This window comes from Pygocentrus nattereri, chromosome 9 (genome assembly GCF_015220715.1).
Source record: "Pygocentrus nattereri isolate fPygNat1 chromosome 9, fPygNat1.pri, whole genome shotgun sequence".
Taxonomy (NCBI): Eukaryota; Metazoa; Chordata; class Actinopteri; order Characiformes; family Serrasalmidae; genus Pygocentrus; species Pygocentrus nattereri.
Genome location: NC_051219.1, coordinates 40,604,510 through 40,617,527, shown reverse-complemented (window position 1 = coordinate 40,617,527; position 13,018 = coordinate 40,604,510). Strand labels below are relative to the sequence as shown.

The 13,018-nt window shown below is 39.8% G+C and overlaps 2 protein-coding genes across 4 annotated transcripts in view; both read right to left on the bottom strand.

The window, feature by feature from the left end:
- Positions 1 to 13: 13 nt before the first annotated feature.
- Positions 14 to 5,825, bottom strand: cdc42l2 (cell division cycle 42 like 2). The gene is made up of 6 exons (XM_017710899.2): positions 5,744 to 5,825; positions 3,191 to 3,324; positions 2,959 to 3,031; positions 2,633 to 2,742; positions 2,248 to 2,445; positions 14 to 1,234 (listed from the first exon to the last, which is right to left on the bottom strand). Exons 2-6 carry the CDS (start codon positions 3,293 to 3,295, stop codon positions 1,145 to 1,147), a joined length of 576 nt encoding a protein of 191 aa, XP_017566388.1. The 5' UTR covers positions 3,296 to 3,324; positions 5,744 to 5,825; the 3' UTR covers positions 14 to 1,144.
- Positions 5,826 to 6,697: 872 nt separating this feature from the next.
- LOC108435228 overlaps positions 6,698 to 13,018 on the bottom strand; it is a 30,410-nt gene continuing 24,089 nt past the window's right edge. For all 3 annotated transcript variants that reach the window (XM_017710901.1, XM_017710900.1, XM_017710903.1), the window contains exons 21-25: positions 10,086 to 10,234; positions 9,800 to 9,885; positions 7,448 to 7,517; positions 7,210 to 7,331; positions 6,698 to 7,124 (exon numbers count right to left, since the gene is read on the bottom strand). In XM_017710901.1, coding sequence (XP_017566390.1) covers positions 6,956 to 7,124; positions 7,210 to 7,331; positions 7,448 to 7,517; positions 9,800 to 9,885; positions 10,086 to 10,234 — 596 coding nt within the window. In that variant the 3' untranslated portion in view covers positions 6,698 to 6,955. The remainder of the gene's footprint in view (positions 7,125 to 7,209; positions 7,332 to 7,447; positions 7,518 to 9,799; positions 9,886 to 10,085; positions 10,235 to 13,018) is intronic.

The following is a 13,018-nucleotide window of genomic DNA, read 5'->3' as shown; positions in this document are numbered from 1 at the left end:
AAAAACACTTGTGTTTGAAATGCTGGAAATGTTTATTTCTATGTAATATTCACATGTAATAACTCTTCTGTAATGAAACATTCAATATAAAAATATATATTAAAAAAAGAAACATGGGTGTTGCGTTTGAATTGTTGAATGGCAAGGGATCAACTTTACATCATTCTTTTGAACGCAATTATAAGTTCATCAAGAGAGTAATGACAAATAGATATGAATAAATAATAAAAAAAAAAACAACTGAAGGTCGTTCAAAGAAGATCAAGACTGACCGGTCCAAATGAACAGAAAATGTGAAAAATGACCCGTTCTAATTTACAGACAGGGTATGGAACGGGAACTTCCATCCATTTTTCTTAAATTTAAGCCAAAATAAATAGATAAAAAAAATAAAAACCCCAATCACAAACTAAAAATCCTTTATGAATTCATTTTAGCAGAAGTGATTGACTGCCTTCATATATTTTTAACTTTAGGCCCACTTTCAGAAAAAAAATTTCTCTATTACAGTTCTTGAGTTGTTCTAGGTTACCTGTAACTTAAAAGGTCTGTATGCTGATACATTAAAGCCTGAGCCCATCTGATCAGACACGGTAACACTTACTAGTTCCCAGTTTTTGTGGAGACCTTGAAAAGTATTTCAATTAATTTAATTGGTTAATTTGTATGAAATAAACACCATAATTATTGCTGCCATCCCAGAAATGCATGAAAAATATCCAACAGGTTATCATAGGATATTTGATCTCAATATTGTCAGAATTCACCACAAATAAATAGCTGAACTGAAAAGCACTCTTTAGCTTTACGCACTATATCACCTCCATGTCAGAAGAGTACAATTATGACACATTTGACAAATCAAGATAATCTTAACTGACCACAGAAAGTTTTTTGCCAAGTAATATCTTACACTCATTACACATATCCACTTTGCTCCATCGAGGTGGCATAATATTTCAAGGCAAATATGAAAAAAAGAAAAATGGTATTTGAAATAGTTCAATTCACTTCCTGATAAATGTTTCAGATTAAGAACCAAAAGTGGTTCAGAATCAAAACTGGTTGTTATGTTTAGTTTCCATTTTCCATAACCATACATCATGATGATTTATGCCTGAAAGGACCTACGTAAAGGCTGAACTCATAAAAGAACACATTTACGCTTCTTCTTAGGCTCTGGGGGCTCCAGGGCAGCTAGGATGGCCTCATCAAATACATTCTTCAGCCCTTTCTGTAAATAAAGAACAGGGAAATAAGTTAGTCTAATCATGAACAGAAGCCGGAGCAGAATAAGACCAGTATCTGTAGTATTTATGCTGAGGACAGCGGCTCTGGCTATAGTGGCAGAGTACTGAAAAGCCCTAATTACGCATTAGGAGGCACATTAATCTCATCAGTGACCATCCACACTACTGACACCATTAATGCTGCCTTGGTCAGAGAAGAAGCTTAAGGGTCGTCTTGTGGTCCCAGACGTGATCTTTTTGCTTTAAATGTGGGCATAATTGAAATGTGTGTGTGTGTGTGTGTGTGTGTGTGGGGGGGGGGGTGATAGTGGGGCGATGGCCAACTTGTCTGATGTGCTCGTTAATATCAACAATAAGCTTGTTGCTGGTTTCATAGAAGATTGACAAGACAGACAGCAATTAGGCAGATACATGGGGCATATACAGAGAACATTACATGTATTCAAGATGAATTGATGAATATATATATATATATATATATATATATATATATATATATATATATATATATATATATATATATATATATATATATATGTCCTGTTTAATCAGGAGAGTCCTCAACGTGCTAGTGAGTATATTGCTGTTATCGGAAGAAAACCTTGTATTCAAACCTTGTATTTGTGACATTTTTCAGTGTTGGACATAATTTGAAAATGCATGTTACCCTTTACATTGCGTGTAAATTTCATAATGAATGCACTAAAAGAAAGAACCCAAATTTACTTGGGAAAAATTCTGGTTCCATTGACTTACATTGAAAGTAAAGTATGATTTTTCCTTCTCCTGTAAAGTTGTCATTTTGGAGATATGAGGTTTTCTTCCGACAACAGTGATAAAATTATGTTTGCTATGTTTGGCATGTTAGTTTAGCCAGTTTGCCAACTGCACCAACCTTCCGATCCAACTCTGGCCACACCCCTTTTTGCAAGGCCATCCAAACTGCAAATCTGAAGTGTGACTGCAGATTAAGGCCTGTGGTTTCAAGTCTACTCACCTGTGTTAAAGCTGAACATTCCACATATTTCACTGCTTTCAGGTCCCTGGCTAGTTTCTCTGCTGTTTCGGGAGTGATGGGCTTCTGCTTGTTCTTGGCAAGCTTTTCAGTAGTTGAGGGATCGTCTCTAAGGTCAATCTGCGTTCCGACCAATAAGAATGGGGTCTTTGGACAATGATGGGTAATTTCAGGCACCCACTGCACAAAGAAAGACAAGAAAACTTGTAAGCAGACTTGTAGGTCAGCTTGGCAGGTCTGAGATTAAACGCTTTTATGGGTTTCAAAACATCCAACACCTTAATCTCACAATGCTGTCAAACCAGAGCAAAACAGAGCAAGAAACAACTGGCTGCTGTTGGCGAGTTTTTCCAAAACCAGATCTTACTTTTTCTTTGACATTTTCAAAGGACGAGGGTGAAACTACAGAGAAACAAACTAAGAAGACATCGGTTTGGGGATAGCTCAGGGGACGCAACCGATCATAATCTTCCTGACCTAGAAACAGAGAGAATGACATTCTTTTAGATTTGTGGCTAAAATGCATAAAATTTTGTTTCACCGTTTTTTTCACTTTGAATAGACAGGACACCTTTTTTTTTATCCAAACTCTCTTAAGCATCTTTTATGACTTGATATGTGATATTTTGTTCTACAGAGATTTTAACGGGGTAAACAGTTATGCATATTTCTTCAAATGAGAGAACACCATACCTGCAGTGTCAAATAATCCAAGAGTGTAAGGTTCACCGCCGATCATTACAGTTACGGCATAGTTATCAAACACCTGAAAAAGAAGACAAACGTTATGCGGCTATGAACTGACTACCTTTTCTCTTTGCTTTGCACACAGAATCGTTAAAATACACGTATTAGTTCAACACATAGAGTTTAAAACTACAGACCACAACGTGGACATTGAAGAAGTTGTATTCAGTGTACTTACTGTCGGTACATACTCTGAAGGGAACTTGTTTGTGGTGTATGAAATCAAAAGGCAAGTTTTACCCACAGCACCATCTCCAACGACTACACACTTAATTGTCTGCATTGTCGCACGGTGAATCTGTCCTCTGGTATCTGTAACGAAGAGGAAAAAGGATCTTTACTGGTCACATATCTGAATAACATTTCATGTTAAATGTATAACAGGTCATATGAGAACTAAATGTCAGGGAAGCTTTAAATTCATGGGTCAAAAACAGATATACATGACAATATTTGTAGTAATTGTATTAAAGCTCGTCATAATAGGCTTTCATGAGTTTATCATGGATAACAGTACTTAAAAGCACCTTATCTTCTGCATGTTTTAATACAAGCAAAGCATAATTCGTCCTGTTTAACTGGATTAAGTGCAGCACAATGTGTGACACTTTTAATACAAATCACTGAATTAATAGTTTTTAGTTGGTATTTTAAAAATGGGGTCCTACTTTGTTCTAACTTATGAGACGTCAGCAAAAAATAAAAACAGTGTCATATCATGTATCAGAAAAGCTTCTCCTAGTATCGCGCTACAGTATTTTGCCATATCGCCCACCTCTAATGCAAAACCGTAGAACTGACAAATTGATAACAGTTCGTATTTGCATTTTTGCAAACAACGGAAAGTAAATGTACATTGTCGGGTTTCTCAAAAGCAACTTTACTTGATTCTTACATGGTAGAGCGAGCAGCACCATGAACACACCATCACTTAAGCATCTCCTAAAACTGAAGCGCTTCGAGGACATGGAGCCCTTGCTGGCTACTGAGACCCGCTTTTCCCAGCACTTTTTATGGCTTTAATACAGGATGAGAAGCATTACCTGGGTAATGCACCATCAGTTCAAACTGACTGCCACATCTACAAAACTGGAGACAGCAGAACCACATCTGCCTGTTTTACTGAACAGTTCTGTAGCTGTTACAGTGCTATGAGCAAAGACAGAGTGCCTAAAATATGAGGGAGTAGTGCAGGAAAAAATGTGGGTCCTGCAGGTATGAAGATCACCATGAACACACTATCTACCAGTTAACCAGCTCTTAAAACTGAAATGCTTTTAGGAGCCCTGGCTGTAATACAGGAGCACAGTTTTCCCCAGTCAGTGGGAACCGTTTTTCAAATCACTTTCTATGGCTTTAATGCATGACGAAAAGCATTTCTTGTTGGATCTCAGTTCAAATGACTGCAGCATCTATAAGCAGACAGCAGAACTACATTCACCGGCCACTTTATTAGGTACAGTTCAGTTGCTTGTTAACACAAATAGCTAATCAGCCAATCACACGGCCGCAACTCAATGCATTTAGGCATGTAGAGGTGGTCAAGACAAGTTGCTGAAGTGCAGGCCGAGCATCAGAACGGGGAAGAAAGGGGATTTAAGTGGCTTTGAATGTGGCGTGGTTGTTGGTGCCAGACGGGCTGGTCTGAGTATTTCAGAAACTGCTGATCTACTGGGATTTTCACACACAACCATCTCTAGGGTTTACAGAGAACGGTCCGATCAAGAGGAAATATCCAGTGAGCGGTCAGTTGTGTGGACGAAAATGCCTTGTTGATGTGAGAGGTCAGAGGAGAATGGGCAGATGATAGAAAGGCAACAGTAACTCAAATAACCAACCAAAATCTCTGAGGAACGTTTCCAACACCTTGTTGAAAGTGTGCCACGAAGAATGAAGGCAGTTCTGAAGGCAAAAAGGGTCCAACCTTTTACTAGCAGGGAGTACATCCGCTGTCTTATCTACTGAACAATCCAGTAAACTGTACCCGTTACAGAGGCCCTGCTGCTGGGAGTCGATAAAATACCAGTGAGTAGTGCGGGAAAAATGTGGGCCCTGCAGGTATGAAGATGCACTGCTGATGTAATATTACTTAAACTAGACTAGTGGACGTAATTTGGAATTACCTGAGAAGAAAAGTTACAGATAAACTACAAAAGAAAATCCTGGCAGGTTCGTTAGAAGAGGAGGCTAACGTTAAATTGAGGAAAGCAATCTAGCCAGCTTTAGCCCATTTTGTGAGCCCATATCCAGTGAGGGGGACTGTAAATATATATATTGTCAGCAATGCTGAGCAACGAGTGCACATAAATATATCAGTTGACTTTGGTTAAACCGCCTTTGGTTGAACCGGGCCAAAATAGCTAACCTAAATACGCTAGCTTAAGCTCACTGGCTACGCGTTTTAACGTTACTCAGATGATATAATATGATGGACATGTTGACCCACTTGGTCATATACCACTTAACACAAAATAAGAGCCGATGTGTAAGTTAGAGCCCAGCTTTAACATTTTACGAGGCTATCTAGTTAGCAACCAGCTCGAACTGAACTGTGCTAATGATCGTTGGAAGCTAACTGGCTTCCCATCCGCTATTCGCGCAAACTCCTCATTTTAAAGCCATGACAGGCTCCAGACTTCGGAGAGGAAGGTCGGCGATTATCGTGCTGACGCTCCTTATTCAGTTTTGGTTAAAAACGTTTGAGTTATGAAGATGTGAAGTCATTTCTCACCACAGTTGTTTCCACTGATCCGCGGGCTGAACAGCGGCGAAAACGGCAACCAGCACCGAGAAATTCTCCGGTGGCCGCCCAAACACGGTTTTTCCAAAATAAAAGTGCCTCTGTTGTAAAGTGAAAAGAAAATAAATTACTAGTAATGTAGTCCGAAAAATACTATGAAGAATGGCTGTTCAATTGTGATATGAACATTTTTAAAAAATCGTCGTAATATATTTAGATTTAGATTCTTAGAAAAGTTTTTCCCAAAGTAAAAATACCCCTGTTCTAAGGCGGCAGTAACATAAAATTATTGCTAGAATGTAGTCAAAAAATACTATAAAGGATGGCTGTACCATTTGCGATATATATACATTTTTAAAAATCATCTTAATATATTTAGATTCTTAGAAAATAAATTCAATTGAATATGGAGCCCCAGAAAAGACGGGGTAAAAAATGACATGGGGTTTACTACAATGGGTAAAAACAAACAAACAAAAAAAGTCCTGCCAGCAAAATGATTTTTTTTTGCTCAAATTACTCATCTTGAGATAACTATCTTAATATAATTAAGGTCATTTTCCCAGGATAACTGTCTTACAACTATGGGCGGATGCATGCAAAGTGTTTAAAGAATAACTTGTGAGTCTAAAAAGAAGAATTCTCTCAATCTTTTCTCAAGACACATGAGATCAATCACTCTGCTCATTTAAAATAGGACTTTTAACATAAAAGCTAAAACGGACCTAAAATTCTGTCAATGTGTTCACTAGTATGAGATTTTAGCCGTGGCATAATTAATATACACACATCATCTAAGCCACTTATCCTACTGGGTGTGGGGGGGGGGTATAAATAATTACTCTGTAAATTACATTGTAAAATTACAATCTAGCCTAGACATGTGTGGGTCACCTTAAAACATACTTAAAACACCAAGACTTTCCAAAAAGATCATCCATTTTATTCAAACTGCTGGTCATTTATTTAACAATGTGGATTAAAAACCAAATGTTGGAAAATTTAAGAAAACATTATTCATCACAATAAAAGACCAAACATCTGGTACCGTCCATAGATAAGTCAATATCTTTGACTTTCAGCACTTTCAAGTACATTCAGCATAACTTGATTATCTATACATTCAGTTTAAAAAAAAAAAGGCAATTTTAAAATCACTGATGAATTCCTGAGTCTTGAACTGTGACAGAGAGACAAGCTCTTTTAAAGCTCTCCACATTTTGAGAGGACCTCGTCACAGGCAAAGTAATCCTTCAGTGGAGCAAACAGGTGTCTGATCACCGGGACGCTCCAGGATTTACCCAGCACCTTCTGTCTCTGATTACGGCCCATGTTCTTCACGTCTGTGTAATGCTTCGGAAATCCAAAAATCCTGTCAAGTGCAAAGAGACCATTAGACCACTGTTTATTATATTATACAGGTGGTTTCAATGTGAGATAAACAGAAAAAGACAAACTTCTCCATTTCGGTGATCCATATACCGTCATCCTTTCCATTCATGGAGATGGGGAAATGACGGTCATTGGCCCCCTGCTTGAGGGAGTTTGATCGAGTGGTGATGGTGCGCACTTTGACATACTATGATAATCACAAATGAAAATAAGAAATTAGCACAATGCATCTTCCGCACAAATGTGAAATCATTTCCTCATTTTTCAAAAAATAAAAATAAAATTAAATAAACTGCACCAGACCTTAGCAGTGCGACCGGGTTCGAGGCATTCCTGAAGAGTCAGCTTGTCGTTTTGAGAAGCAATGATTGGTCTGGAATATAAAACCATTTTACATAACTTATTAAAACACCACACAATGACCGTAACTGAACCCTACTTCCCAAAGGTGGGTAGACCTTTTAAGAGAGTATTATTAACAAATATCTCATTAAAACATAAAACTCAGGTTCACAGTACTGACAAAAAAAAAAGAAAAAAAGCCAAGAATGTTTAACATGTGTAGTTTCACAGGTACTAGGACTCTGGAACTGAGGTCACTATTTATTTATTAATACATGTGCATGAGAAAACGCAAAACGATCACAGTATTTAAGAAAACTTAAGTAAGGCATGTGCAAGTCTTAAAACGGCAGCAGTACAAACATGACACAAAATACAGGGGGTCCTGGAGGGTCTGGGATTCCCTAATTAATCTCTTGGTCCCCCTGAATGTCTCAATTAAAATTCAACTTGTGAAATTTTGCTGTTCGTTAGGGGAAAAATAGACACTCAAATACAAATTCACGGAAAGGACATAGTTTAACCTACTTCATAATTAGTAAACACCTGTCCTTAATATTCTACTATGCAGTACTGTAGCAAATTAGTTCACCCCACTGGCCCTTTACATCCTAGCAACTGTAACTATGCTCAGAATACCCCTGAAAAACTTTACAATATCCTGTAGCGTATCTGTAATTCTGAAAACTTGGCCAATTTTGCAAGAGACTGGTGGACAATAGTGCTGAGCAATATGAAAATACATATAAAGTTTTTGAACATATCCTGTATACCTGCAGTACTTGGAGAACACTGACAAACACTGACCATGTTTAATTCTAAAGAGAGCAACTGTATTTAGTGCAGAGTATGCAAAATACTGAATAAAAATCAGTTTTTTATTTAAATGTAGGACTACTGCTTTTTGTTTCTCTGTTCTAACTGATCAGATGTCTGAAATTAATACTGTGACACTGTATCATCAATTTCTTGAAGCATCGCAATATTATGTCATACTGGACACGTCTAGTGGAAAGAGCGACTTATTACTCATTTCTCAAACCAAAGACACTAGAGGAGATAAGTTCACACTAAAGAGTATAAGATCTCAATTAATGTGTGGAAGACTGCATTTCCAAACCAGGAAAGTGCCTTTCCACAAGAAGTTGATTATTGTTGAACCAAATAATTTGATCCCTACCCTTGACCCCCAAATACCAAGGAGTACTTCACACACTGAGCACAAACCAGTCTCTTTCCTGTCCGTAGGTTAATATTTCGTATTTGTTCGTATACTGTTGCATAGCTCTTCTTCCGGATGGCAGCTTCAAGTCGCCTCGTCATGGAGTGCGTGAGTTTGCAAGTGATGCTCAGCCAGGCTGGTTTTCTCTCTGATGGACGTCCAGAGCGTGGCAGGTTTTGAATACTCACTGCCTCTTTTCATGACATTTCTTTTTGTGTCAGCGGACACAATTTTAAGAGCCAATAATACTTAAGTAAACAACAATTAAGTGATCTAAAGCAACATTTACAGCATTTAGCAGACGCTGTTATCCAGAGCGACTTACAAGAAGTGCTTTGTCAATCTAGAGAAAGTATCTTTGCTAGTTACCAATAGCTTAGAGAAAAAGACAGTCCTGAGCTCAGATACTGCTAGAGACAAGATGTCACTGCAGACACCAAGAGAAAAAGAAACAGAGTTGAACGCAGAACTCTGTGCCATTCAATGTAATACAATAACAATAAGATACAATACAATACAATAAACTACAATACACAGTGCAGTACAATCTTTTAAATGTTCTCATAATGTTGGAGTCAGGTATGTTGGATGATTTGAATATGACGTGTGTATGCATTGACATTCATGTCAAGATTTATTTATTTAATAAGGGGAGTTTGTGAAAGTTTTCTAGATTGCTCTTGTTAATTTAGACCTAAAGCTTGATTGATAGGTTATCATAAACCTAGCATCATGTTCTTTTAAATATAGTCAAGCACAATCTTCACAAATCTATGAAGGAAAAAAAAAACAAAAAAACAAACAAACCAAAAAAAAAAAAACCCCACAAATGACGACAGAGGAGTCCCAAGACTATTTGAGCACTGTATTTTACAGTGCTAGGAGATCCTACTCCTGGTAGTAGCTAAAACACTTGCTACCAATGAGCATTACAAGAAGAATACTGTACTTTCATCTTTTTACAACAGTACTACAAAATAAAAGTCAAGCCACAATGAAAATGGTTAAAATGTTCAGGTTCAAAAGCACTACAGCTTTTGATTCAGCAGTATCTATATAGCACCGTTTTGTAGTGGGCATTAAAGACACACCTGTTCATGCCTGGGAGGTTCCCCCAGAAGTACCGGGCTCTGTGGGCTGGGCTCACTTTAACAGCATCAACAAGGACCGGGTTGCACTGCCAACACCACAAATGCACAGACAAAAACAGGAGACTGTGATAAGATACATTATTGAATGATGATACTTATACACTGGGTATACTGAAGCCACGTTAACTGTAACATCTGAAGTTATGTTATCAGCAGGGCGACAAATACAACACTGAACATATGAACACGAATAACAAGACTTTTTCCATTGGAAACGAAGCCTCACCTCTAGGAAACGGCAGATATCAGCTTTGTCCCTGTTGTTCATGAATACAACATTCTCGAAGAGCCAGAAGAACGGCCGAGGGTCGCCTTCCTTTGGCTTCATGACGTTCAGCAGCCGATAGTAGTCAAAGAAGAGCCGCCCTGTGCCTTCTGCAAAGAAGCAGAGGTGTAAAATCACAGTTAATCACACTCTTGGAGGACTGCCTTGTTTCTTTATTTGATGAAATGCTCTATATGTTTATGCTGAAGAACACAATGCACTATTGTTTATAATTTAAATGGTAAGGCATGTATGAAATTTGTTTTTTTTTTATCAGGTAATGAGATGCTGGAAAGCTTAGCTAGAATTACAACAGGCAAGTTTAGTGGCAGCAATTGTAGTGACAGTTTGCTAACCCACAACCTAGCTAACGTTTGTTACTCTACTTGCTGTGTGGTTGTTTGCTCCAACATTACGGTATTATCAGCCTTGGCAATGCACATCCATGAATTTGGAGTGGGGGAGCCTCTAAAGGAGCGCCAAAGGGAGGGGGTGTATTGGTTTTGCTGGTGAGTTTAAACATTTCAGCAATCATTCTACTACACCTTTAACATAAAGCTCAACTCTAAATATTAAAGCAGAGGTGTGGACCTCTGGTCCTAGAGGGCCAGACTCCTGCACAGTTTGGAAATTGTCCAGCTCAATGATTTAACTCATTAGTGAATTAACCAGGCTTATCTGACAAGCTAGCAAAGGGAAATCAAAACAGTTATGGATACTGGCCCTCAGATCCCCACCCCTAACCCCTAACCGCTCCCAGGGCGCTGTGGATAGGGCTACCCACCACTCCGGGCAAGTGTGCTTACCGACCCCTAGTGTGTGTGTGTGTGTGTGTGTGTGTGTGTGTGTGTGTGTGTGTGTGTGTGTGTGTGTGCGCTCACTAGTGTGTATGTGGTGTTTCACTGGAGGAATGGGTCAAATTGTGAAGGTGAAATTTCCCTGTTGTTGGACAAATAGGGGTCACTGAACTCAATCAACATAACTATATTAGTGGATTAACTCATCAGCATGTAAGCAATTTGTAGATGGTTGTTAAAGCCGGGTCATAAATAATGTACGCCTAATGTGGTTTTGGGCCTTACACTTTACATACATACAACATTTGACCAATTAGTGATGTGTATCAATGAGATCCTGCATTTTCAGTCCTCCTAAAACCAAGGCTATTCCAAAGGATCCTATTTCATAAACAGAGTTTACTTTACTGGGGAAATGCACAGGAGCCGACATACACTGCTCAAAAAATAAAGGGAACACTCAAATAACACATCCTAGATCTGAATGAATGAAATATTCTCAATGAATACTTTGTTCTGTACAAAGTTGAATGTGCTGACAACAAAATCACACAAAAATCATCAATGGAAATCAAATTTATTAACCAATGGAGGCCTGGATTTGGAGTCACACACAAAATTAAAGTGGAAAAACACACGACAGGCTGATCCAACTTTGATGTAATGTCCTTAAAACAAGTCAAAATGAGGCTCAGTATTGTGTGTGGCCTCCACGTGCCTGTATGACCTCCCTACAACGCCTGGGCATGCTCCTGATGAGGTGGCGGATGGTCTCTTGAGGGATCTCCTCCCAGACCTGGACTAAAGCATCCACCAACTCCTGGACAGTCTGTGGTCCTGCAGTCCGTGGCGTTGGTGGATGGAGCGAGACATGATGTCCCAGATGTGCTCAATCGGATTCAGGTCTGGGGAATGGGCGGGCCAGTCCATAGCTTCAATGCCTTCATCTTGCAGGAACTGCTGACACACTCCAGCCACATGAGGTCTAGCATTGTCCTGCATTAGGAGGAACCCAGGGCCAACCGCACCAGCATATGGTCTCACAAGGGGTCTGAGGATCTCATCTTGGTACCTAATGGCAGTCAGGCTACCCCTGGCGAGCACATGGAGGGCTGTGCGGCCCTCCAAAGAAATGCCACCCCACACCATTACTGACCCACTGCCAAACCGGTCATGCTGAAGGATGTTGCAGGCAGCAGATCGCTCTCCACGGCATCTCCAGACTCTGTCACGTCTGTCACATGTGCTCAGTGTGAACCTGCTTTCATCTGTGAAGAGCACAGGGCGCCAGTGGTGAATTCGCCAATCCTGGTGTTCTCTGGCAAATGCCAAGCATCCTGCACGGTGTTGGGCTGTGAGCACAACCCCCATCTGTGGACGTCGGGCCCTCATACCATCCTCATGGAGTCGGTTTCTAATCGTTTGTGCAGACACATGCACATTTGTGGCCTGCTGGAGGTCATTTTGCAGGGCTCTGGCAGTGCTCCTCCTGTTCCTCCTTGCATAAAGGCGGAGGTAGCGGTCCTGCTGCTGGGTTGTTGCCCTCCTACGGCCTCCTCCACGTCTCCTTGCGTACTGGCCGGTCTCCTGGTAGCGCCTCCAGCCTCTGGACACTGCGCTGACAGACACAGCAAACCTTCTTGCCACAGCTTGCATTGATGTGCCATCCTGGATGAGCTGAACTACCTGAGCCACTTGTGTGGGTTGTAGAGTCCGTCTCCTGCTACCACGAGTGTGAAAGCACCACCAACATTCAAAAGTGACCAGAACATCAGCCAGAAAGCAGAAAGGTACTGAGAAGTGGTCTGTGGTCCCCACCTGCAGAACCACTCCTTTATTGAGTGTGTCTTGCTAATTGCCAGTAATTTCCACCTGTTGTCTGTTCCATTTGCACAACAGCTGTGAAATTGATTGTCAGTCAGTGTTGCTTCCTAAGTGGACAGTTTGATTTCACAGAAGTTTGATTTACTTGGAGTTATATTGCGTTGTTTAAGTGTTCCCTTTATTTTTTTGAGCAGTGTAAATTACCCAATTATGTTTTGTGAATTGAATTAGAATCTTTCTCAAAATATTTGCAGGGAATCTAAGAATCAATTC